Source organism: Sparus aurata, chromosome 1, assembly GCF_900880675.1.
Source record: "Sparus aurata chromosome 1, fSpaAur1.1, whole genome shotgun sequence".
In the NCBI taxonomy this organism is placed as follows: domain Eukaryota; kingdom Metazoa; phylum Chordata; class Actinopteri; order Spariformes; family Sparidae; genus Sparus; species Sparus aurata.
In genome coordinates this window covers 21,116,320-21,144,121 of record NC_044187.1, presented here as the reverse complement: position 1 = coordinate 21,144,121, position 27,802 = coordinate 21,116,320, and the positions used below count along the sequence as shown (strand labels likewise).

Sequence of the window (27,802 nt, the reverse complement as noted above, 5' to 3'; positions counted from 1 at the left end):
TGAGTTGAATGGGCATTTAAGAAGTACAAGAGCAATATTTGCTTAGGCTACAAAGTATAGCTGATAATCATTTTGTACTTAAAAGGTCTTCATTCTTTGATAACAAAGGGCTTTTCACACCACAAAATCTAATGGTTTTCTCTTCTAAAGGTACTGTACACCTCGCTACCTGAATTACGAAGACCTTGAGAGGAAATACTGGAAGAACCTCACTTTCGTTTCACCCATTTATGGTGCTGATGTCAGTGGCAGCCTTTATGATGAGGTAGATTACTTTTTCCTCTGCTTTTGTTGCTTTCTTTCTGCCTGCATTCCCTTATTTTTATAAATGTGTTTATTTTACCCACCTGTTATTCAGTGCCCATATGGTGTTTGTTTCGCTTTCATTCGTTTCTTTAGAGGCCCTATTTCTTTTTTTTTCTAATATTTGCTCTCCCATGAGGAGACATTATAGTGGAAATCACTTCGGTGGATTTTACATAAACTTAGTTCACCTTGTTAATTCGGCTGGCTAAATTTGGCTTTAGACTGGATTTATGCATTGACAATGAAAATTAAAATAAAACGTATTAATCTGTTTTTTTGCCCCCAATTCTACTCTGAGTGATTTTAAACCCCCCTTCAAATCCAGTGTAAGGACACACCAATGGACTGAAAGCAACAATTCCACCACACTAACAGTGGAATTTTCCCATGTAACTACAAAAGAAACGTACACCATCAGAACAAGTTAATTAATAAAGATTTTTCACAAAGCAACTTTAATTGTGTCACTGAGGTCCGATCTGTTATTCAGCAATTGTCTTTCATAACAGGTTCGGAGTGCACTCTTCCCAAAGTAGACCTAGGTTGCATAAAAATCAGAAAAGCTAGCTTTAGATAACTTGATGGTAAAATGTAGCCTTCATCGCAGCTTTTCATTGGTTTTTAGGTGTTCTATGTGTGTTGTGTAGTTGCTGTAAAAAGACGAGTGTTGGTGTGGAACAACCTTACATACCCTGCTCAAAGAAATTAAGGCAGTGAAGTTCAAGTCCAGTTTTCAAACCCAAGCAACCTTTCTAAGCCGCAACACTATAGAGGCTCAGCACACTTAACTTTGTCACTTAAATAGAAGCAGCGTGACTGTATTCACCCCAACGTGGCACTGCTTGCATTGCTCACTGCTCCCACTCTCTAAATATTATTTTTTCAAACTACATTTTTTTTTTTGCTTCACCTTTTACTTGTGTACAGTGCCCCTTGTTAGGTAATAGTCCTAGTTTTTAGCAGAGAGTGGGAGATTTGACAACTGGCCAACCAAGAGTACAGTCAGTTAAATTATGGTTTTATATAGCTGATACTGATTGGATTAAAAAAATCCATTCTGAACCAGATTACCAATCTGCAGGATTGATTTTGGACATCCCTAAACCCATCTCACTGCTGTTTCTAATGTTCTAGGATGTGGAAGAGTGGAACATTGGACACCTGAACTCTATCTTGGACGTTATCGAGGAGGACTGCGGTGTATCCATCCAGGGGGTTAACACTCCATATCTCTACTTTGGCATGTGGAAGACAACCTTTTCCTGGCACACTGAAGATATGGACCTATACAGCATCAACTACCTCCACTTTGGAGAGCCCAAGTCTTGGTTAGTGTGGGACAGGGGAAAAACACAGAATGACGCAAAAAATTGTGCGACATAATGTCATTTGTTACTGCACCACGAAAACAGCCATAAAAGTAATCACAGTGTTGAATGAACACCTCCATGTAACAGTGAAAATGTACTGTATTATCTTCATTACGGAGTCTCAATGTCTTCTCTGATTTTATGGTTCTTTAATGTGATTTATTTTCTGATTTATTTACTCCTCTATCACATATAACTGAAGATATTTAGCTTCTGGACAAAACAAGACATTTTAGGGTGTCATTCAACTTTTTCCACCATTTTCTGACATTTTGTGGATCAAACCACTAATTGATTAACCTGAAAAATAATCAACAGATTTACCAGCAATAAAAATAATTCTAAATTTCAATTCTACTTTCTTTAGGTATTTGTGGGGTAGTAGGACTAGATATAGACTTACTTTACTTATTTTTATGTTCAAATCCTATTGCTTTTCTGTGGGCTCCAATGATGCTTGTTGCCATAGATACCCTTAATTGCTCCAACACTGCAAGTTAAGTACAGTTAAACTGGAATTAATGGAGGTGTCACCCTGTGGAATTTTTTTCGTCTTCCCTTCCCACGGGACTAGAATGAAAGTAAGCCTTGTGGCTTTTTTCTCATTACCCTGACTATTTAACCTTTTTAAAATTTGTGCTGTTATAACAGAGATAGAATTTTTTAAATGGCAAGAGTCACGTCAAATCAAATTGAATAAAATCATTAGTTGTGTTGTTAAGTTGGTGTGCAGGCAGTGGGAGTGATGCAACAGTATTTAATCTATCATTCGCTAAATTAAGCTGCTTCAGTGTGTTTTTTATGTGGTGCACATTGACATAATAGCTTTCCCATTTAAGGATCTATTCATTTGAATTCTATTGCGGCACTTCTCGTTAGGACTGTGACTTATTTCTGATCCCGTCAGTTGTTCAGTGTGGCATCTTAAGGATATATCAGGCAGAATATATAGCACAGTAAATGTGGCAAACATCTACAGATGTCCTTTTCATTCCATATATTCCATATCTTTTGCACTCTCCATTTAGATCTTTCTCATGATTGAGTGGATGGTGAATCACATAGATCCTCATAGCTTTCATTTGATTAACCCAACCATTCTGTTGCATACAGCTTTGGGGTTTAGTTCCCTTTGCGCACGTTTTCACACTGATGAGGTGGTTACCTGCATTAAGTGACTGAGTGTACTTCGGCATGTCAAAATACTCTTGAGAATAGAAAATGTACAACATGTGGAGCAGAAAAGACTAGATTAGGCCTCCGTGGATGTGAAATTTCTACGGGGCTTTGTTATTCTCCAAGGGCTATAGCATATGGTTAGATTTCTTGGAAGCTGTCATGCATCAAGGTAAAATTGAAGTTTAACCAGTCAATCAAATACTGTATGTTATTTTTGATAAATTATAACAAAATATGATAAAATATAGCGCCCATTAGTACTGTTAACAACCAGCTTACTAGTTCTGTGCCAGTCAAATGGTCCTAATCTTGTAATTCTATGCTGTGTACATTGATGACACTTGAATTCTGTGTCTGTATCTTGCTGTAACATTAACTCACCCCACTAACAGTAAATTATGTTCCCTGTTGTTTGGTCCTGGTCTGGCTGGGCCCACTGACAGGTGGCTGAGCCCAGTTGTGTTGCCCCCCCCCTGCCCGGCTCTGATGCTTATTCCTCGAAACCTACTCCTTCTGGTGGTCCAAAGCTCCTGTGCCAGTTAGCGGCTACAGTTTGCAGCAGTTTGCGACATCTATATTGCAAGAGAAACAGTCCGTGTTGCAACCATCCCCTAGACTCTTTCGTCTCAGCCCTAATGACAAAGCGCAGCTCTGAAATATAGTTTGAAGGGGTTCTTTTTTCTGTGAGACCGAGACCTCTTCTCTACGATTATGTGATTACACGTTTTTAGCAACTCAGAAAATTGGATTTAGTGTTACGTTAACAAAGAAGTTATGTACGTTCAAGTCGGCAAACTGTCTTGTATGAATTTCATAAAAATTCATTATCAACTAGAGCACATGGTTACACGATCAAGTCAGTCGCAGAATGTGTCTTGACTGGTCTAATTAGTATTAGTCAAAGCACACACGCTCTTTAATAGGAAAGGAGCTGTTTTTTTAAGGAGGCTCTGGTTATAATGACATCGTGAAAGAAGAGGTGAAGAATGCAGGTAGATCAAAATGGAGTTTGCTTTTTATTTCTTTGTCAGCTTGGCTTGTTCCATTTCTCTTTCCCTCTTGCCCTGGAGGGAGTTCTGCTCATTAGAGCAGTGAGCCCTGCAACCCTACAGGGATCAGTGTCACAGCCAGACAGTGACACACATATACACAGACACACACACACAGTCACACACACACACACACACACAAGGAACAGCCTAATGCGGCAAGTACCCACACACATCCATACCCTTATCATCTGGCACACACCACACACACTCAGACACTGACATACACTCTTTCATCTTGCTGCTATTTTGACATCTTGTCCCTGGAGGGGGAGCGGCTTAAAGATTCAACTCTCTCTCTCTCCCCTCTCCTCAATCCCCTCCAACTCCCTGTGTCACCTCTACCTGAGGTTGCCTCTCCCTCTCACCCTGTCTGTCACTGCTCTGTTAAGCTGACAGGTGATATGATGATAGAAATGCCACAGACCTGAGGGCGGATGGTGCTAGTCAAATGGAATGCCTTGTCAAACCTTGGGGGAATTCTGTCACGCTCCTGAGGTTTCTCTACCGGGAACTTTGGGAACAGTTTAAATTAAGATTGCGTCAGCAGTGTGATGTAAGAAAATGCAGAAAAAGGTCAAAATAAGATTCTTTTAACGACAATCACTGATGGTTATCCTGTCCCTGTCAGAGACCGAACTAGGCTCCATATTTTAGATGCATTATTATTATTTCACAGACAAATTACAAGCTTCTTAATTATAAAGTACCAACATGTGCATTAAAAAAAGCTAGTGGCAAGTTATTCGAGGGTTTTAACAGTGAATTTGAATATGGATTTACCACAAGGGATTACTGTGTTTCTGTGTTGTAAGATTGATATGTTTATCAATAGTGCAGTGCTGGAAAGGGTCTATCAGCCTTCTTGCATTTATTCATTTATCCACCACTTGATGGCAGTCTGCAACCATCAGAGTATGATACATTCCAGGCATAATGCACAAAACATTTTTAGAATATTCGCATACACAGTCAAAAATAATATCTATCTGGTGTCTCGTAACAGGTATGCCATCCCCCCTGAGCACGGAAAGAGACTGGAGCGTCTGGCCACAGGTAAAAAGAATGGATCATTTATATTCTCTTTGTATTCTCTGTCTAAATGGAGGCGAGAGAAGTAATTAAATGATTATTAAATAACAATTGCAGCATACAGAAGCAGGTCTGCATTAAACAACAAAGTACAGCACATAAATTAAACTTGGCAACGAGAGGGCACGAGAGGTAATGGCGCAGCTTAAGATGCAGAATGCTAATGAGCTCTGAACACAAACAAGCAAAAAGTGCTACTAGTAGAGGCATAAAGTGGACAAAGATGCTTAATGTATCGACAAACCACTTTAGGAAAATCCATACTATAAGGCAATAGTGGGCTAAATGAACCATAGTGTATATGATTACGTTTACAACTAAATAAATGTTAAAGTGTTTCAAGTGAAGAATCTTAATTCATGCCTACATAGGTAGGACCTTAAACAGTTAATGTAAAATGAGGCTAATGGGTCTTAGCCTGCAATGCTGATTGAATAACCACCAATTCACAGCGAATATGCTCAGTTGTAACAGCCATCCAGTTAACAAAGTGATGAGCAGATGATCTACAATCAAGCTTGATTAATCAATTAGCCGGTTGACAGAAATTTAAGTTTTGACTGTTGTTAAATTGTTTTTTTGTTTTCAGTTTAAAATGCAAAAATGTTCAATGTCGAATTCTCAGCTGAATCTCACCGTCGTCAGGGTTCAAGATAGTATAACCACAAATCTTAACAACACCGCTTACTTGGCTTTTTTGTCAGGTGTGATTTTCATGTATGTCTTATATTTTTGTTGACTTGGACTTTATGTTTATGGTGTGTGTATGTGCATGTTTCTTTCAGGTTTCTTTCCCAACAGCTTCAAGGGATGTGAGGCTTTTCTTCGTCACAAGATGACTCTAATCTCTCCTTCTATACTGAAGAAGTATGGCATTCCCTTTGATAAGGTAGGCTCTCACCCCCTGTGGAAAATGACTCTCCTCCTTCTTGCCATTTATACTGCTTTTAACCCTCTGAATCCCAAGCCCGCCGGCGGCCTCGAAATACCACTTATTTTTAAATGACTGGCATTTACAAACCATTTGAAAAAACTGGCGTAATTGTCAGATTCTCAAGTTTCCAAGGGTACCTGAATGTATCACAAGCGACAAGCGCAACATGTCTGAACAGGCCGGAGAAGACGGGAGAATTTCATGAAATTTCATCAACCTCGCTTTGATTGCCATGTCTTCTTTGAAAATTTGCAGAAAATAAACCGTTTACTCTATCTAAATTCTGTAAAAAACAAATAATTCTACGCTTCTTACTGCTTTCGGGAAGCCCTGAATGACGGACATATGTCAAGTATATGCGCTTCAAGAATTCTTTGAATTTTACGTCCCATGGCATTGTCTTGCAGGCGTAACATTTCTGCTCAGAGCCGCTCAGCACAAACGAGCAGGCTCTATATGCCTGCTCTCAGTGCCTTACAAAACTTGTTTCACGTCAAATTTAACAACTTATTTTTTCTATGTTCCTTAGGCCTGCGGGTACCTGAAAATGTGGTTTATACACTAATTCCTTATTTTTTCAATTTTTAAGAAAGATAAAATGACAGAAATTCAATTTCCGTTTTTCTTTTTTCTAATGATTTATAGCTTTTAAATTTTGGTACACTGTATGAAGACATAATTGGGTTATATTAGCCTATAGCCATGGTTGTCCTGAATCTATAGAGGTGCAGCACTTCACTTTGCAGTGAAAAATGAGACCACAGTGAGTAAAAATGTGACGGAAGCAAAAAACGGCCAGAAACTGCTTGGGATTCTGAGGCTTAATTTACCAACTTTCTGAAAAAAGCTTTTCTTGCCACTGAAATTAGCAGTGCTCATTTTGACTGGTTTATTTTGGTTCTTTTGCTTTTTTAGAAGTCCAAAAGTTTCCACTTCAGTGTTTCATCATTTGTCTGCTGGATGCTTATGAAGTAATATCTCTTTCTGTGTCTTTTCTCCATCCGTAGATTACTCAGGAAGCTGGAGAGTTCATGATTACCTTCCCTTATGGCTATCATGCAGGCTTTAATCATGGCTTCAACTGTGCGGAGTCTACCAACTTTGCCACTCTGCGCTGGATAGACTATGGAAAAGTGGCCACACAGGTAACATTCAGTTCAATTTTCCCTTAAAGTTGTGCACCACAGTTTTACCATATAGTGTCAAACTGAACAGAATGGATTGTAATTTAGGCTTAATGGTGAACACTGCAAGGTGTCTTCATGTTTTAGCATAGCAGAGAGATTATTTTGTCCTGCTTCTCTTTCTTTCCTCTAGTGCACATGTAGCAGGGACATGGTGAAGATATCCATGGAACCCTTTGTTAAACGTTTCCAACCTGACCGCTACCCTAACTGGATGCTGGGAAAAGATTCTACACCTCTTGACCACACACATGCCACTCCCAGTTCAACACCCGAGCTGCAGACCTGGTTGCAGAGCAGGCGCAAGACCAAACCTGCTAATAAAGGGTACTGTACTGGAATAGGATCGCTACTAAAAGTACATTTATAACATATAAAATGATTAATATATAAATACTTTTTGAATGCTAATAAAGACAGGCTAATTTCATTTTGTAATGAGGAATGAAAATTTATTTAGAAACAGTTACAAATCCTAAGCATTAGATTGTGTTGATGATGTAGACTTGGTGGCTCAGATGGTGGCCACCATTGGCTAGTGGCCTAATGTATGTGGCCAGAAATATTTGGCAGCTACAAAAGCCAAATGCCCATGTCTCGTAAGTCACAAAATTCCATACTTGCTCTCATTGCTTATGAGTATTAATCAGGGTGTTTGAGTTTCAACCCTCTTTGATCTTTCTCCCTTCCAACAGCAGCAGCCACTCTCGTATGCGCTCCAAGCGCCTCCGAACCACAGAGGAGCCTGTTGGCCTGGATGGCAGCTCAGCATTGAGCAACAGCAAGAGGAAAGGTCTGGGTGGTCCGCCTGGGCCCAAGGTGCGAAGGTCTGTGGCAGGGACAACCAGCAGGGAGGATGAGAAGGAGAAGAAAAAGGAGCCTGACTCAAAGCACAACCAGAATCAGAACTCTGTCCAGCTTCCTGGTAAGTGACTGACACTGTCACTGGAAGCTCTTCGTGACTTAAGATGTCACTTTGATCTGAAGAGTGCTGAAAACTGGCCTGGTAGGAAGTGTACAGTATGTATGTGTGGGTGTGTGTATGAGTGAGACAATTTGTGTGTATGCCTTTTTTCCTATATTTATGAGATTTCTCTTCTTACAAAAATATTGTTGCAGCTTATGTTTACCTGATGATAGATTTTTCTTCAACAGGTCCTTGCAGACAGATGTGTGTGGTCAAGGTAAATCGTGTGGAGAGTAACAGTTTGGGATTTTCCAAGAAGGAGCCATCCCATAACTCTCCCTGCATCCCACTTTCCTCCCCTGCCTCACCGGTGAAGAATGACCTAAATGCAGAGACAGACACTCATATTGACCCTCATCACCTCTCAGGGTCAGGGGTCGCGAGCAGGACTCCTGAAGGACTCAGACAATGGCCTGAGGCCACACAGATGCATCCTGAAAATAATGAGTCAAGGTGTTGTACTCCTGAACCACAACACCTCCCAACTTCTCAGGACTGCTCTATCAGGGTCCCTCCCCTGGAGGACAACAAACATTCATCTTCTCACATAACAAGCACTTCTCTTGTGACCGAGACAAGCTTGTGTCCTCCTGACTCAAAAACTCAGACAGCTAGTTCCTCATGTAGAGAAGACACTTTAAGCCTAACACCAAACACTGACAGCAGCATGGACACAGGTGCCGAGAAATACACTAACAGCACTGCTAAAGCAGATAAAATGGACACAGTCTGTGATCCAAAACATATCAATCCACACTCCACTACAGAAGCACTTTATGATCTCAAAATTGAGCCAGTAGAGGGGGATAGTTACACATCATGTGGCTCCTTCTCCCCTGCAGGACACAATTGCAGTTTAGAAAAAAGCAGCACTGAGGAAAATCTTCCCCCTCCTCTGCTACAGAGGAATGCAGTGGATATGCCACAACTCACTCCAGAGCCAGAAGATAAGGCTGGAATCTGCCCTCTGCCACCCGTACTGACGCAAGAGATGCCCTCCCTCACCCTGGCAAATGATGGGATAACTGAGGTCCCAAAAACAACTTTGTGCTGTCACCAGGTTGCACCTGTCCTTCAACGGGAGACGCCAACTGGCTCGCCGTCCTCACAAGAAGCCAAACAGGAAGAGGGCGAAACTGACTTAATGTCAAAAGAACCCCTCACTGTAGAACATGCCAACAACTGGCATTTAGATTCTGCGTATAATTGTGAAGGGGCAGCGGTGTCTGGTTTAGAAGGAAACACGGCTCATTTAACTGCCAGTGCTCTGCACAAAATAACATCTGGTGGTGTCCATGAAATGCTAATAATGCCAGAAATTGCTGCAGAAAATGATCGCACAAAGCTGGAAAATGTTACTACTGGACAGAGCGATGCCTCTCCTTGCCAGCTAGTTCAGAACCCTGCACGGCAAACAGAGCAGCAATACGGCCTAGCAGAGTTAGCAAGTAAAGTTAACTCCGAGGACTCAGCTCAGAGAGACTGTGTGTTGAGTCTAAGCACTGCTGATTCTCTTTTAACTGGTACCTCAAACAATAATCCCCCAGCCCCTTCCCCTCCTTTATGCACTCACAGTGACAGTCACACAGCATTACAACTCCACCACAACACTACATACTCCCCCTCACATTGTACGTCCCAGAACCCATACATGGAGCCCAAACCTTTCTCCAGCAGCATCTGGAAAAACTTAAATTCCCAGAGTTCTGCAGTACTCATCCAGAGTCTGAACCCTGAACTCCCTTCTGACTTTACCCATGACCCCCTACCTTACACCATGTGGACTGAGCCTCAGTGCAAACAGGTCACAGACCTGGAGGACCCTGAACAAGACCTCCGCGAGTCAGTAAACCAGGAGGAGGATGGTGGGCCTCTCACCTGGGCCCAGCTCGAGCCCACCTCCCTAGTTTCAGTGGGTGCTGTCGAGCCCCTTGGGCTTTGTGGAGATTATGAGCTTCATAGAGGGGAAGCGGATACGTCTGAAGCCTTGTCCTTGTGCAGGGAGCTGGGGAGACAAAGGGAGGCAGAGGAGAGTCTCCACTCAGACACCGCTGTTTCACCTCTCGCAATGGGAGGAGGAGAACAGGACGGTGTGTCCGACATGGAAGAAGGGGGATCTGATGGCGAAGAGGCGGAGCAGCAAAGTAGTGCCAAGGGAGAGAGCAGCAGCGACTCGTCTGAAGAGGAGGAGGAAGAGGAGGAAAATGATACCAGTAACTACAAGTGTTTTGAATCAGGCCTGGAACCGGGAGAGGTTTGTGCTGTGAGTGCTCTTTTACACGCAATCATACACATTCAGTCTTTTGATAAAGTTTTATACAAATGCAGATTATTTGCACTCTAATGCCTCTCAATGATGCCTGTTCCTGTCGCCAGTACCCTGCGCTTTCAGTGAAGAGGACTACTAAGAGCTGGCGTCACCCACTCAGGAAACCTACTGCAAGGGCTGTACCCACTGCAGTGAAACAGCAGGCTGCCAGTGATGATGGTGGGCACGCACACACACACACACACACGATTGTCATGCATTACTTGTGAGGACCCTCATTTACATAGAGCAATATCTTAGCCCCTAACACTTACCATCAAAACTAAATGCCCAATCTTAACCTTAACCCTAAAACCGTGGCTTAACCCTCAAACAGCCAGGCCAAAATGTCCTTACAACACTGGTTTGAAGCAAAAAACTTTGTCCGGTCAAAGCATGCACTCACACATGCAGTTCACACAGTTTATTGAAAGGAATCGTGAAGATTTAGCCTTGAAAAGACTCCCACCATTCGGACACTGACACACAAACTTACTATAAGCCAAGAGCTATGCTCATTTCAATAAAAATCCAAAATCCAGGGACATTTCCTGTTGTGGTCAATGCTGTATTGTGGTTGGCACCAAGTCAGAAACCATGATGCTCTGACTTCTGCTGGTTGCATTGCAGTGAGGCAGAATCCCGTTGCTAATACTTTTTTGTTTTTTAAACCAAAACCCAATTTAAAGCTTTCTTAAAAAACATTTTCTTTGTTCCTAACAAGAAAATCAGCTCAGATGGAATAGAATTAATTATTTTAATGAGAAACTTTTAAATATTAAGTGATGTCAGGTAACATTTGTGTTATTCCCACTGAGTAGTTTAAAAAACCATTGAACCATTCCACTGTGCGGTCCCCACTTCCCCCCATCTCATTTTTCACATTTAATGTCCCCACCAAATGATTCCTCTGACATCAATGCACGCATAACCCAAACAGATTTAACTCTCAGGCTTACCACAGTAAAAATGCCTCGTGATAGATACTTTATTTGTTTTCATGGTTACAACAGTGTGGGTGGGAGGGCCCACAATTAACAACTACTAATGCACATATACACACACGGTCACATTCGTCATCTCCATGGTTGTGAAAAAGGATGAATAATTCAGCAGTCATTTTAGTTGTTTATCCCAGAGTAAGAAATGACCATAAAATGACCATGGCTGTGAGAGGCATATTTTATGATGATTAGGGCTGTTAATCATTTTGGGTTGTTTCATGAACAGGAATTGTTTGAGGAGATTGTCACCACTGCGGTTGGATTAGATCTGACTTAGCAGCAAGTCTATTAATACTGCTGAAGTCAATTGTGAGAATGATGCATGCTGCTGTTTTGATATTCAGGTCACACGACTGTCTCAGACTCAGAATAGGCTTAATTAACAAACTAGCAAAGACAGAGGTCTGCACTCTGTTTTGCATGAATCATCATTTGAGTGAAAGAGGTACCAGTTGAATAGATAAGTGATTGCAGTCTTGTGAGGCTTTGTTTTGTCTCCACTTAGAGCCCCCTGAAGCAAACCTGGCAGAGGAGGAGGAGCAGGAAATGGAAGCGTGGGCAAAGCCCCTCATCTACCTTTGGCAGAACAGGAAGAGCTGCTTCACAGCAGAGAGGGAGTACAATGCGCATGCAGCCACAATGCAGCCATACTGCGCGGTGTGCACACTCTTCATGCCCTATTATCAGGTAAAGGAGAGTTTAACTCAAATACATAAGCAGTATCTTTGGGTGGCTGCTTGTATCCAAAATGCATTACAGCTTTCATTGGCGCCTGTGTGTATTGCAGACATGAGCACACTGTATAGATAGGACTGCCACCAAGCTGAGGATGGAGAAATCAATATGAACAGATCACATAGAGCTGGACTTTTTACTTTCGCCCCTCAAGCCATAATCCTACAGGAATTATTTATGTTCGGTGATTTAACTTTTATCTGTGCTGGTCAGTGATTCTAATCTCACCTGGAATGCATGTCTTCTTCTTTTTCACCCTGTAATACTTAGAGCCACAATTAACTATTGTTTTTGTTGCCAAAATTGCAGGTTAATACAATTTCTCTATTATTGCCACTCTGCAGAGATGCGTTGTACATTCCAAATTGTATCTATACATTTAAATTAATAGAGGTGTGTTTACTGAGTATTAATAGCTCAGTGTGAAAACTAAAGATACACCAGGCCGACGGTCAGTCATCAGGCGTTTTTGGGGTGCTTATTGAGAATCCATGATGCTGCTTTTTGGCTGATTGAGCATGTAGAATCGGCGATGGCTCATCTTTGAGAGAAATCACTGCGATTGGCTGTTCAGGTAACTGGATCAGTGCACATAAAGGGAAAACGAAGGGGAAAAGCCCCTTGGGCCTGTCGCTGTAGTATCCACAATTTCACCCATTTAGCGAGGTTCCGTTTGTATTTCTGCGGAGAGGGTTTTCCTTTTTGTGTAAGTGCCGAATGCACAGGCTTGTTGGCTGTCTGCTGAAATCTTTGCGGTGTTAAGGTGCAGCTCTTTGGCAAAGACACAGGAGACATGAAGTGGCACATAACGGCCTTTGATACAGCTTGTTCCTTGATGTCGGTTAGTTGTGTCAGGGCCTTGAGAAAAGGAATTCGCTAACCTGATGATCCTCTCTGTAACTCATAGATCTGAATCAACGATTGCACCAGTAAAGACCCTCCAAACTTATCAAATGGGTTGTGGTGATGTCAAGTTAATTAGTTGTAGTTTTCCTGCAGATGAAATACAAATCACCCAAATTCTTTTTTTTTTCCAGGCGGAAGACAAAGCAGAGGACAACATGGCTCCTCTAACTACAGACACCTCCAAACCTCCCTCTCCAACAGAGGCCCCGACACGTCCCTGTAGAGGTCTGAGAAGAACCAAGCCCCTTGTCCCAGAGATCTGCTTTTCCTTCCGGGAGCAGAACTGCCCCCCAACTCCTACGAACCCTCTGCTGCAGGAAGATGGCACCTCTCCTCTGCTTTACTGTGAGGGCTGTTGCCTGCAAGTCCATGCAAGTACGTACACACAGGGAAAGAGCAGTGTGTTCATGTGAGGAGAGTGTTGTGCGTCTTAAGGTAGAAATGCTGGTGTTGTGAGTATAGTTTCTAAACCTCATAGCGTTTATTTACCACCTACCTCACCAAGCCACATTGTTTGTTTGACATGTTGTGCTTGTCCCTCTGATGTCATTCTAAGAGGGTCAGTGGGTTTAAGTCCTGACTCACTCTGTTACAATGTTCCACCCCCACTCTGTTTCCCTTTCTCCCCCCCTCTCTCTCTCTCTCTTTGTGGTTTGGTATATTTTATTTCCCTCGTCAGCCGAATGAGGATGAATCCTCTGTCTTTACCACACATACTTCCTGTCCAAAAAGCCTCAAGCGAGTGCAACAGGCCCTCACACAGACTCTTAAAAACCCCCCAGAGCCTTTCTGTTCCCCTGGACATACAGATACGATACACTATGCTTTATCTCAATCCCTCATTCAGAGACTTTAACAGCTCTAGATCTCCTTTCCAATCCGTACACATTTTCACCAATATCTTAAGCTTTCAGACAGTCCCCTGCAGGCGTGCACGCACAGACACACACACTTCCAGAAAGTCTTGCGCACCGTCCCGAATCCACAGCTTTAAAATGACATTGCTTTTCCTTAAGTCAGTTTCAATCCCTCACTCTCCTGCCACTATTGTTGATCCCACCTCATTTTCTACTCTGGAGGGTCTATGTGTTACGTATGTACAGAGTGTGCTTAACTACCGTACACACTATATGTACCACTACTGCTTAGTGTGCGTGTGTGGGAGCACCAGATGAAATGTACGTCATTTGACACTGATGAAAAATCCACAAGTTTGGTTTTTGGGACCCAACAAGTACAGTTGATGTTACTTTCCCTCTCTTCTGTTATTTGAACTTGAGAAAGGAAGGAGAGTTGAGCTTGGATTTTATGTTTGGTTTGGTGATGGATAGTGGGGGAAAAGAACAGAGACATGCACACATATACAGACTTTAAGTGTTTTTTACAAATAACCCCCCCCCCCCCCCCGTTGAAAAGGAACACATTTGTCTTGCTCTCAAATTCAAAATGTTTTTCTGTTCGAGGCCAACAGCATTTTCTCTTCCTAAAACATTTGGGCTGTTCTGCTTCACCAAGGACACAGACCAAAACTGGGCAAAATTACAATATTTACACTAAGTGACTGTTGTTTTTCATACTGCTGTTGGTTTTGCTGTGTCTGTATGCTGCACATTGTCTGGGTTACAAAGGTCCAGCAGCACAAGTGTCAGAGCCTACTGTCACTCTTCGATACATAGATGAACACACAGACACTAAGAGGCGTAAATGTTCCTCGTCCTCCTATGTTGTCGGCTTCACACACACACACACACACACACACACACACACACACACACACACACACACACACACACACACACACACACACACACACCATAGAGCTCTCCATTTCCACTTAGTCTGCAATATTGTACATGTCTGCACGGAACAATACCATCTTTCTGTTAAAAATCTGTGGAAACTATGCGGACGCGGTATTTCCTCCATTCCCTGTAACTGATGATAGACTTACCATTTGCTGTCAAGTCTGCTGTTTTCTGTGAATGGTTTCGTTGACACTGTGCCACCAGGTTAGCAGTTTAGCAGTACTTTTGACTGCTTTTATAGAATTGTATCTTTGCCTCTAATCTTCATCAAATCACTTCCTCCCTCAGGTTGCTATGGTGTCGCTGCAGATGATGTCAGCGAACAGTGGTCGTGTGATCGCTGTATGGAAGGAAGCTTTACAGCTGTAAGACAATTATTCTCCCTTTTTAGTGAAAGCTTTCTTTTTGCTTACTACATGTAGGTGCAGGACAACCCAGATCAATCGCTCCAAGCTAGAACTGTTACTGGTGCTGATGTTTCTTCAATTAGCTGTGCATTTCTCAAAATCTTCACTGTCCCATAGATCTTTTTGCAGCTACTTTGTGATATCGTCCCGCCTGAAGGAGTATTACGATCTGTACATTATACAACAGCCTTTGTCCTCAGACCCTAAATTCAGATCAGGAGGAACTAAAGAAAGCATCCCCCCCCAAAAAACCTTTTAAAAACAAGGAAATGGAAGAAACCTCAGGAAACAGACATGCAATAAATGTCATGTGTAGAGAATAAATAAGGAGGAAGTCAAGATATACAAATTGTGATGGGAATCAGACAGTGAATTGTAAAACATTTAAGATAAAGACGACTCTTTTTCAACACCAATGCAGCAGATTTCCTACAAATTTGTCCTAGTGCCACACACAATCAAGTTGTTTGTAAGTGTGTGTAAGGACTTTGCTGAAGGGAACAAAAATGCGCGTCTTTCTCTCTCACTCTGTTGTCTCTCTTTATGTTTTGTCAGGAATGCTGTCTCTGTAACCTCAGAGGTGGAGCGCTGAAAAAAACCCAAAATGACAAGTGAGACAGGCTTTTGTTGTGTGATTATATCTGCATACTCATCTCTGATCTCCAGAGCTCCAACAAATTCATTGTCTGTGCATCTTAATCATCGAAATGTATTAATTTGTGTGTGTGTGTGTGTGTGTAGATGGGCCCATGTGATGTGTGCAGTAGCGCTGCCAGAGGCGAGGTTCAGCGATGAAGCCAAGAGGAGTCCCATTGACACCAGTAGGATCCCCATGCAGCGATATAAACTGGTGAGCGCGCGTGCACACACACACAAAGATGCAGTGCTGGAATTCCCCAGGTCCTTGAGGACCGGCTCGGTCTAATTAATGAAGTGTTCACAGTTCTAATTAACAATGTGAGACGAACATGCCCGCAATCAAAGCTAGATAATTAACCACTAGTGGGTGGGAGTGGGGGTTTGTGTGCGTTGGGCTGTCTTTGTGCGGGTGTGTGTGTGTGTGTGTGTGTGTGTGTGTGTGTGTGTGTGTGTGTGTGTGTGTGTGTGTGTGTGTGTGTGTGTGTGTGTGTGTGTGTGTGTGTGTGTGTGTGTGTGTGTGTTTGCTTGCTTAATGAGAGAGCTGGAGTGCGTCTCAGCAGATCTGATATGTTGTCACTATAGTTAGCTCTCTGCTGCGGGCACCAGGATAGCTCAGCAGAAAGCAAAGTGTTGGAGAGGTACACCTTAACCCAAGATAGATCACAGAGATTAATTCTGCCTGTCCATTTGCTGCTTACATTGTGTTTGAGCAGTTATGTGCTGCATGTAAATGAAATGCATATGTGATTGATCAGGGCATGGGTTACAACTCCCTGAAACGATTTAAATGATTTATATTAGTATCAGTTTGACTTTCATGAAGTAAGTAGATATATGCTCAGTCTGTTTGGTTCAACTACTTAAAACAGCCGTGAAATAATACCAACCTTCATCAGTGTAATGATATTCTGGTTTTTTGAACAGTTTGAACTTTATGGTAATTGTGGAAACCGCAGTTTGTGGTGCTATCACAGTCCTTTTTAGGTAAGTTTTGCCATTTGGCAGCCATCTTGGCAATGGCCCCGTACAGTTATTTCAGGCCAATACTTAACGGAACAGGGAGAGAACCATAACTTCCTGTTCAATGGTCAGCGGGACGTAAAACCCTTCATGTGTAGAATCACCAGTCTGATCATCTGATAAAAAAACATGGCAAAAGTATGGTGACTTTACCCCAAAATAAGGGTTAAAATCTTTTTTCAAGGCAACTCGGTAGTACAGTTGGTAAAGCATTCGCCCCATGTACAGGGGTTGTGTCCTCGCTGCAGCAGTCCAGGGTTAGGAATCTGACCTGTGGCTCTGTATGTCATGCCTGTTCTCGCTGTCAAGTTCCTGTCTTTCTTTGCCTGTCCTATACATATAAAGCCATGAAAAAGGGCCCACCCCCAAACAATGTTAGAAACACCTCCCTGGATAAAGGAATACTATCAAACTGAATTGGGCTTGGTGTTCCTAATAAACTGGCAACTGAGTGTATAGAGGCTTCAGAGTTGTAACACCAATGTCTGACTCCATCATGAAGGAACCAACCAAACCTCCTACACGAGTGCCTTACCCGAAAATAGTTGGAGGGATACGACTGAACTGACGCTAACTTTGTGGACACAGTGACATTACTCACAGGGTATTTACAGGGATATGGTTCATATCTACTCACACCACATTGAAATTAAGCTCATTTGGATATGAAAAGCACAAACCACAAAGTCAGTCTCCATATCCACGGGCCAAAATCTGAACAAAATGAAATGTGTAGTCCAGACGGGAAAGGGTGGGGCACTCATAAAAAATGTCTCTGACATGATCCCAATAATGGCCAAAATGTTTTAGATCTTGCAGTCTTTTTTTGAGGTCAGGAATCAATACTTCCTTTCTTTTGGCTGTTAAATAATGTTAGGTTTGTCACAGTGCCAATTTGTGTTTGACACCACAGATTACAGATTTAAAGACACGCTTACATCTGGTGTAAGTATTGAAAGTTTCTCCCATTTGGAAGGTGTATCTGATCTGAGGATATATCTATTACCACAGTCATTTTACTCACACTACATGAAGACACACAATCTTAACTTTCTGCTGCCAATTTCTGACTAATTAGCATGCTGACACAAGCGCTTTTTTGGATGATACCGTGCTTCAGTTGATGATAAAACAGATGGGCCTCTTTAAACAACCTCTTTGAGTTCTAAATCAAGGTAAAATATGAAAAGCAGCACAGCATGCTTGAATAAATAATAAGCCCTTCACACATGCTGTAGCAGGGGGAGAAAAAATGTGTGTTATGATGACACAGATCTTATCGTCATTGACATTTGACATGAAACCTTGATCTTCTGTCCACTTTGTCGTTTGTGTGTTTGCTCCGCGAGCCACGTGTTTTAAAGCTTACATTGGACTCGTTGCCCCTGCAGCATCCAGTACATTCATAATTTACTATCACACAACACACACACACACGCACGAAAACACACACATTCATAATTTACTGTGGGAATGTTCTTAACGCATGGCTCAACACAGGCACCCAAATACACCCCAGAGAAGGCACAGACATGGGGAAAAGTGGGTTAGGCTCACTCACACAAACTCAGACATATATAGACAGATTCCTACTACACAAATATTTATTTTTCCACGAAAATGTGTAGTAATACTTGTTTAAACAAACACACACCACACACCTTTCCCTACACACATGAGGCATGTCAGTCAGAATCTTGTCATGCTGGCCTCATAGGTGGACGAGACAGGCCAGGCCAGTTCATCAGCACACCGCTGTCCATAATTGAGGAGGTATGGGAAAAGGCTTTATGAAATGTAGGCCAAGTTAGTCACCAAGAAAAGTGCTGAGTCAAAGTCCCTCAGTTTAGAAACAGGAGCTGTGAAGCAGCAGAGGCGTCGTTAATTTAAAAAAAAGGGGATGTACGTTGTGAAATTTCATCACCCTCTTTTTTTGAATTAAGCATTCACATAGCCTTTTGCGTCACCTCGCAAGAGGAAAAGAGGACTTCTCTGAGCGTCTCTCCATACACAATAGCTCCTGATCCTCAGCTGATATCTGAATTAAGCAGGCTAAGCTGATAATTGTAATGGTGAGGCCAGGCCTGCTGTAGAGGTTAAATTTAATTAAAGCTGTCTAGGTTTACTAATTAGATCAGCTATTGATTTTTCAAAGAAATGAACAAAGGGCATTTATATGAGAGGCTTAGCTTGTGAGGACTATAAAAGTTTTAATTAGCACAGCATCACCTTTTCAACCACCTGTCAGTGCTGCGTTATACTTCCGAGAGCAAAGAATATTCCTCATGATATGCGCCAGGGAAATAAAAGATCGTAAGATCAATTTTTGTGCTGTTCTGACACACCATGTTCTTCCATGGATATAATAAGATGGTATGACAGTTTACATGTCATCAGACCCTTTTATATAAGCTGGAATTCATTTCCCAACCAGCTAATTCCCAGTTGAGCTCACTTACCACTGATACATATTCTCTGAGGAGTTTGTCTATATATATAGGAATACTATCTGTCAACATGTATGGATATTCCAGTATGGATTCCCAGGAATTAGATTAATGAATAAATTACCTTCAGAGAGATGTGAGAAACACAAGGCTCACAAGAGAGGAAGAGGGGCAGGGAAGTGAAGCGAAAAGAGGAGAGCGTAGATGGGTGTTTTATTAGGAGAGTGGAGGAAATGGAGTGAGATGGGAGGCATGTGAAAGGGTTGAGAGAGGAACGGGGAGCGGGTAGGGTTATAATGGGAGGATGTTGTCATTCTTTCCCTTTAGTGGAAGAGCCGGGGATTTGTGGGAGGGGAGGAGAGGGGAGATGCCACAGTAAAAGGAAATGGACTTGATGGGCTGTTTGGTGCAGAAAACCGAGGAATAGTCTTATAAACTGTAGGTGTGAGTGTGCTTGTGCATGGATGCATGGCGATGTTTGTGCGGAGAGCGCGTATATGTATTACGTCCTCAGTTGTGCAGTTGTGTACTGATCGCAGACCTCAAACGGGGGGGAAAAAAATACCACAACACTGACATTGCAGCACTGGTTTGTTGTGGAAACCTTGAATGATGTCATCTGAACAATCTTATTTGAGGCTTTCCTGGTATTGTAGCGGTGAAATCGCATGTTTATTGTTGACTATTACAACTGGGATCTCTCTCCTTCTCCTCATTTATTCTCTCGGATCTGTGTTTTGTTTACGCCCCCGTTTCCAATAACAGTGCACTGAGGAGATCTCACAGATATGTTTATTTGGAGCGCATGATGGTTTTAAAATGATGTACGAGGTTCATAGCTCAACCGAGCGATGATTCACTTGATGTGCTTTTGTCTTTAATTCACTGCCGTTTTCCCATGTTCAGAGTCTCTCAAGCGGAAATACAGAGTTTTTTTTTACCCTGTACCAAAGGCTTCACTGAATACGGTCAGGGCTTCTTTAATGCAGTAAAGCTGCTCATTGACAGTTGCTTTGATATAGTTTGCAGTTGACAGGAAAGATGAGAATAGAAGGACAAGATGTGACAAGATGTGTTGATGTTTGCTGTTTACATACATAAAGGACAGGCTGAGAATGTAACATTTTGATTAACAGTGACCCCAGCTGTGGCCAAATTGTTAATCTCTTCTGTATGCCTGCAAACTGTACCTGCTTCCTTTAACATCTTACATCATTTCTCATTTGCAGCATTGCATCACAAATGACCCTTTTCATCACTGGAAGCAACATTCTGTTGTCTTCTTATTTACCTCATTGGCTATTTCTGTTATAATCCGTTCTTGTCTTTATCAAACCTATCAGAAATATTTATTGGAATCGACCAATGGGGCTGCTTGTCATCACGGTTTGTCAGACTATTTATAAACTTGAAATACACACCACTACCTGCTACTAGTCAATCAGCACATCAACATTTCGCTTCTCTCTCTTATGCAAATGTGTATTTAGTCATGAAAGATAAGGCTGGCGATATTTCCTTTATGTTTCTCATTCTCGTCAAATCTCATTCTGAAAAATGCTCACCCTGCTGCTATCTGAAAAAAGATAGAGAAAAGTACAGAAGTTGCGCCGCCAGACTACGGTGCAGCTTCTTTCCCTGAGCTGTGAGACTCCTCAATTAATCTTTTACTCCCTTTTCTAAAATAGATGTACTCAAACATAGTTCTGTTTTTTTAAACCCTTGAGTTTTAAAAAGATGAACAAATTTGAAGTGAAATGTTCCTTCATTATGTTGAACATAGGCACTGTTGATTTGATTTTATCCCCCCATATATACATAAAGCAAAATTGGGATGGGGAAACTAACAGTTGCATCCTAGAGGAAAATTTGGACATACATTTTTAGCTGGAAGACTCTCAGTTGATACTTTATCACCCTTGCTCAGAAATCTCACCACTCAGGCTCTCCTAGCCCCCCCCATCTGAAATCACAAATCACCCCATGGTTTATGTTTGTGTTCTATAATCACATTGTGACAATGAAGTTGTTCATATGTGAAGAGGACTGACTTTGCTGATATCGAGTTATTAAAAAAAAAAAAAAAAATAAGAGAAACTATGTAATCGTGGCCTGTTTTTAAAGATTGATGTCTTCAGTGCATCAGCCTGGACTTGGTGCTGAGTGCTGGCTTGACCTTTTTAAAAGAACTATGAGATAAAGCCAGCCTTGTCTTCAAAAGAAATTGGACCCGTCTGGCTCATGTTAGTGTTTCGTGTTGACGGTTTGTTCTGGTCTGTGTGTTTACAGAGGTGCATCTATTGTCGTAAGCGTTGCGCGGGGAAGCGGCAGGCAGGCGCTTGTATCCAGTGCTCATGCGGCCGCTGTCCCACCTCCTTTCATGTGACCTGTGCTCATGCTGCCGGTGTGACCATGGAGCCTGATGATTGGCCGTATGTGGTGTCAATCACCTGCCATAGACACCAGTCACGGAGTTCGTCAGCTGTAAGTTAAAGGACCAATCAATAGGGATAATTGTAGACACCTGATGATTGGTGCTACTTTCATACTCTGCATTCGAAGCGTGTCTATAAATGTTGGTCAAGTAATGTAAGTAGAGGAAAGGTGCTATGGGGACTGAGTGTAGGATTATAAATAGGCATTTTGATGGAATTTATTTTGAAAAGGTTTTCTCACTTACTCTTGGCGGCATCTATCCATGCAAATAGTGGGTTTTTCTTCAGTTGAAAGAAGTTGTGGCAGAAATAAAGAAGATACTCAATATCTGGACAGATCAAAACTATCTGCATGGCTGGATGCCACCCGATGTGAAAAAAAGTCTTTTAAAAAGCAGCTAAAATGAACTGTGCTTAATGATGCCTCGTCATGATGTTGTATCATAGACGTTTTAGTTTGAAATGATTCTCTATATATTGTCTTACAGCAGCATAATTGCTGCTCTGTGCTCTCTGTGTATACTAGAAGCAGCGAGCGTGCCAAGCGTCCATCTCATTGGGCCAGACGGTGATCTCCAAACACAAGAACCTGCGCTACTACAGCTCAAAGGTCACCGAGATCAGCTCCCAGATGTTCTACGAGGTCATGTTTGATGACGGCTCTTTCTCCAATGATACCTACCCCGAGGATATAGTGGTGAGAATATGTTGAATTACTGACGTGCTCAAGAGGTCACATCCCAGTTGTGTGAGGTCATCTTAGATATTAAATCCTCCTTGCTAGGAAAGTAGCTTCCACTTTTAAAGGGATATTATTGGTTCTCAAATGGTCATTGCATGAGGGATTACTTATACGCTTGTGTTAACTTGGTGTAAGGTGTGTATCTGTACACCAATGAGCTCAGGAGTAGTTTTGAATAATTTCCACTATTCTGTAGTTAAACTGTAACAGTGATTTCTGGAAAGGCTTGTCCAATTTAACGAGAAATGGGCAAGTTTTCTAGCTTTAACGTTTTTATTATGAAGTAAATGTTGATTACACAATGTAATGGCTAGAGAATAATGAAACCATCCGCTGTTTAGATTGGTGCCCCATAAACTTCGCTTTCACTTTGCTATTTTGTCTGCCCCCGGACATGAAATCTCCTGGGAAAATTAAGGCAGACTGTTGATCCAGTCTGGCAGGCAGCCTGGCACTTTCTCTATCTGCTTTCACGTCTCCATTATAGACTAAATGAATAAATAAACTCCTTTGCTGTTGGTAGTTTCTACTGTGAGGATAACAAAGACTATACAGTTGTCTCCACTTCAAAGCAGAATACGGTAAGGCAGCTGAGTTGTCATCGTAGAGGCAAAGAATCACTGGCATGACGGGTCCTGATAAGTCAAAATTCATTTTTGTTCACGTGATTATTATAATAGATGGAAGTCTCATTCAGTGTTCTCAATACTGATAAAGTGAAGTACAGAAGCTGTGAATGAACCCTACACACACAATTAATACACTCTGCCTTAATTAACCTTGTCTTATTTAGATAAAAAAGCAATTTGTACACCAGAGGTCGCACTAACCAAATAATTTCAGTGATTGGCTGAATTTTTTTAAATAAATCATGGAAAATCTGAAGGCTGTCTGTCCTTTTGACACATGAGAACACTGAGAGCAATCTACAATTTAGGGTTTAGTTCACACTCAACTGTAGTCACAGCTATGCTGCCAGTGCAGAAGAAGTGCATGCTGCAGGATTTCCTCCTTTTCACAGCTGAAGTGGCAATGTATAATGTGGAAGAAGTGTGCAGGTTCGGAACAAAATCAAAACAGCAGTGAGAAGTCGTCTGTCCAAGGCAATAGAAACCTAATAACCTAATTGCCTCTGATTCGTAAACGGTTCAATGTAATGTCTTCTAAATGGTTTGATCAAATTTTAATTGCAATTGCCTCATTCTGTATAACTTCAATGTTCATATTAACCTGTTCGTAGTGTTGATGCCCTCCTCTTTCATTGCTGGGAGAAAAAAAAAAAAAATCCACTTCATGTGGTGTTATTGTGATTAAGTTGTTTTTGCAGTTTCACTGCTGTAAAAAAGGGTTTGCTCATTGTCACTGGAAAAAATCAACAAGGCTGGTAAAAAGAGTAGATGGAATTTTTTACAAATCTCAAATGACATACAGCAAGAAAGTCTAACCCAACATCTGTTGTACACCCCTTCAGTTATTGTGAAAGAAAACAACTACCCTGACTTGTTTTTATCTGAAAAACTATTGTTACATTGTGCAGTGCACCAAAGTAATAATTAAGATGTATAAATAGATGGAAATTCATGTTTATATTAGAAATGATAAAATCTAAGTACATATTTTTCTTTCTTGGGCTGGAAAATACTCAAATTTGAAATGAAAACCTAATTTCATAAAGACTATGAGAGGCTGCTCATAAAAAATTAGGAATGTGCTTGTTTTTAATGTCTTACCACATACGTTACCAACACATAGTGTGAAAAATAAGCTGTTGAAATGATGGTGGGTCTGGAGCGTTCCCAGCAGAAGTACACACCTAGTTTGCTTACAGCTCAGTCAAGTCATTTGGAAGGCAATTTTGTGTTTTTGACAGCCGGATACAAGGCTAAGTCTGAATCGAGTCCAACCATGACATTAACCTCGTAAAACTAAAAAGGGCTCTATTCAACATCAAACCACTCACTTTGAATGACTTTTCTTTTTGAGAACATTTTGAAACACACTCATGCACTTACGCAGACCAACCATCATTCTCTTGTACTTTCAGAGCAGAGATTGTGTGAACTTGGGTCCTCCTGAAGTCGGGGAAGCTGTTCAAGTGAAATGGCCTGATGGGCTGTTCTACGGTGCCAAATACCTGGGATCTAATGTCTCCTACATGTACCAGGTACACACACACACACACACACACACACACACACACACACACACACACACTGTGCTATAGACATACACAATCATGAGAGACGTATGGTCCAGTTTTGCAGATTTAATCCCTTTCCTGTGAATGTTGAATTAACTCAGTTGTTGGTCAAAGTGGACCGCAGTAAACTTGCTGAACTCCCTGAACGTCAGAATCATCGTGACTTCTCTGACGTTGTCAGAATCCTCAGGTCTATGTATGGGGGGCGAGAAAAAGGAAGGACACTTGAGACAGAGATTGAGGGAGGTGCTGATGTCGTGGCGACTAAAGAGGAGGAGTGGAGATGAGATAGAAGATGATGGGAGGATGAAAAGATAGATACATAGGAAGCAAAAGCCATTCACACAGAGTGGAGGCAGATGGGTGGAGAGAAAGAGAGATGACGAGAGCGAGAAGAGGAGGATGAGAAGGAGGTGACAATCTGCATTATTCAAACTCACTAAAATATTCACTAGGCTTAGAGTCATGCGGTTTCCACTTAAAGCTTTATTTAGTTGAGCTGGGCGTCAACCATTAGTTATGCACAAATGCATCTGTGACGCACACACTCGGTTTAAGATGGGTCCATCTTTAGAATAAGGCTGAACAAGAACTTTTCATTGTCAAGGTGTGATATAAGTCACGGAATAGTTTAGGGCAGGGTTTTATTTCAAGATAAAAAAAAACCCAACAACAACTTGATCTTCTTGAGCAGAAAATATTTGATTTCAAGAGCAAAAACAACATGAAAATGTTATGTTTACATTTCATCATTTAAATTTAAAGTATAGAGACATTGATGATGAAACAACATGATGAAGAAATTGGCTGATGTGCTTTCTATGATGGGTAGGATGTAAAAAATCAAAATGCAGTGTGAACCTATAATAGTAATGCACTAAAAGCTGTTTAAAATCCTGTTTAGTTTCCCTAATAAAGACTAAGTCTCTACTTTATAATAAATAATGATGTATTAGTGTCTTTACCACAGATATCATAAACTTACCTTTGACTGATATTCAGTTGTAGTGTATTTTAAGCAGATAATGACATTTTGGATTGAAATTAAGATTTTGAAGAGTACCACCCGGAAAGAATACATGTTTTGTTTAAAACAAACAAAAAAAAAAATATCCCAAATTATCAATATAATGTGAAGAAACAACAGTTTGACGTGAGGTCACAGACATCTATGTATTGTGTTGTAATTAACTACTGAAGCTTGCATGCTAACCAGCTAGCCCTGGGCATGAAAACTTTCACCTAGCAGTCTAAAGCTCCTGTGTAAACACCAAGAATCTCCTGGTAGTATTACTAACTGAGCTAACAATCTAATGGGAGCTACAGTCATGGATGTATAACAAAGAACAGAGTTAGCGGGTACTGTGGTGATTTGCTGGCACTAGTATGAATTCAGTGTGGCCAAATCTTGTCTAATGCACCTTAAAGTTTGTGTACGCATGTGTACAATAAAAAAAGAAGTCATTTATTTAACAAATTGGATAATTGTGTAAATGCAGACAATTAATTTAACACTGTTGAATTTTTTCATGTAATCTCAGGTGGAGTTTGAAGATGGGTCTCAGGTGCTGGCCAAAAGAGAAGACGTCTATACATTAGATGAAGACCTGCCCAAAAAGGTGAAACGTAGACTTGTAAGTATTAGACTTACTGGGAAACGCATAAACTTGAAACCGAAAGTTTGATACGTTAAAGGCATGAAAGCAAAACATTCTTGTGCCACCTCGGACGTTTTCTTATTTACTCATTGCTGTTTTCTCACGTCTCCTTCTAGTCCACGGCCTCGAGCATGCGTTTCCAGGACGCCTTCTTCACCACGCAGGGGGAGAGGAAACGACAGAGGACACCCAACTCTCGCTTCCAGAAAGACTATGTGGCCCTGCCAGGCCTCCGTACAACTGCCAAAAGCACATGGGAGCAACGCAGCCACAAAGGGAAATGAAGTCATGGAGAAGGATCAATGACAAATGAATGCACTGAGTTAACAGTGGATGTAGAGGGGAGGTTGTCTGTGTGAGTGGATGTATGAGTATGCTTGTGTGTAAGTTATTGGATCTACTTCCATCTTAACCAGTCACCTTCCCCGTGATCGGATCAGAGGATGTAAGGGAACCGGTGATTTGGGCTTAGATGGATGTTAACTTGCGTGTGCTTGTACATAGATCAGCGATTGGTGATTGGATGTTGCGACAGGCTGGAGAAGAATTTTGAATGGACAGCTGGACTCTAATGAAAGGGTTAACCGAGGGCACCGTTGCCTCAGCTGCCTCGTGCTTTCACATCCGTCAGGGAAAATAAAAGTGACTGACATTTGTCACATCACCCTTTTTGAAATAAACAAACTTTTTTCTTTGTACATGAAAAATTCACAGGTGAGATTTTTCTAAATAGCCTGCGGTAGCTTTTTGGGCACCTGTTATTTCCAAATTTGATTTTGAATATTTATGCACTTTTGCTTGTAGTATTTTGTTCATGTCTTACTGTTTCTCCCCGCATGTTAAACATCGTCTCCTAACTGCTTCTGCTGGGCTGAGTCCAATTACACTACAGTGGCTTCCTCTCTACATTGTAATCGATACAGGGCAACAATAAGTTGTTTAATCACTTCTGAATAAAAAAAAAAGAACCGACCATGTTAAACACTTCTTTAGGTGACAGAGTCAGACGGGAAGTCACGTCTGTGTGTGTTGGACTCTGTGTCCCAATTAACGTGAAATGCTACTGTTGCTCTGTTGAATGAAACACATTGTTGAAATTATTTAAAATTTGTATTTATTTTTGGCTTGCTATAGTTAAACTATTGCTAACTGCTGTAAGGAAAACAATAAAAAATTACCTATGTTTTTTTATTAAATGGTCTTTATTTTTTATTAAAGGTTAATTGGTAGGAATTAAATGACATCATAAATGTGACTATGTTATATGTTGAATTTGAGTGATGAGCATTTAAAGTCCAAGTGTGATTCAGATAAATGGAGGCATTTACTGAATATGTATTTATAAAGTTTTCCTAAATATATAAACACAGAAACTGAGAACTGTGTTTCAGTTACCTTGGGATGAGCCTGTTATA

The 27,802-nt window shown here is 41.3% G+C and overlaps 1 protein-coding gene across 7 annotated transcripts in view; it reads left to right on the top strand.

Annotated features, from left to right (window-relative positions):
• The window catches only part of kdm4c (lysine (K)-specific demethylase 4C), a 31,742-nt gene extending 4,159 nt beyond the window's left edge, over positions 1-27,583 (top strand). The window contains exons 4-22 of one of the 7 annotated variants that reach the window (XM_030433975.1): positions 151-265; positions 1,441-1,634; positions 4,911-4,960; positions 5,782-5,885; positions 6,938-7,075; positions 7,248-7,441; positions 7,810-8,039; positions 8,270-10,344; positions 10,458-10,569; positions 11,899-12,080; positions 13,166-13,409; positions 15,128-15,204; positions 15,802-15,857; positions 15,988-16,096; positions 21,642-21,836; positions 22,317-22,484; positions 24,574-24,693; positions 26,271-26,363; positions 26,504-27,583. In XM_030433975.1, the coding sequence (XP_030289835.1) occupies positions 151-265; positions 1,441-1,634; positions 4,911-4,960; positions 5,782-5,885; positions 6,938-7,075; positions 7,248-7,441; positions 7,810-8,039; positions 8,270-10,344; positions 10,458-10,569; positions 11,899-12,080; positions 13,166-13,409; positions 15,128-15,204; positions 15,802-15,857; positions 15,988-16,096; positions 21,642-21,836; positions 22,317-22,484; positions 24,574-24,693; positions 26,271-26,363; positions 26,504-26,671 (4,624 nt within the window). In that variant the 3' untranslated portion in view covers positions 26,672-27,583. Of the gene's footprint in view, positions 1-150; positions 266-1,440; positions 1,635-4,910; positions 4,961-5,781; positions 5,886-6,937; positions 7,076-7,247; positions 7,442-7,809; positions 8,040-8,269; positions 10,345-10,457; positions 10,570-11,898; positions 12,081-13,165; positions 13,410-15,127; positions 15,205-15,801; positions 15,858-15,987; positions 16,097-21,641; positions 21,837-22,313; positions 22,485-24,573; positions 24,694-26,270; positions 26,364-26,503 lie in introns of all 7 variants that reach the window. The other 6 variants (XM_030433984.1, XM_030433967.1, XM_030433959.1 and 3 more) reach the window with 6 other exon arrangements.
• The last annotated feature ends 219 nt before the right edge of the window (positions 27,584-27,802 follow it).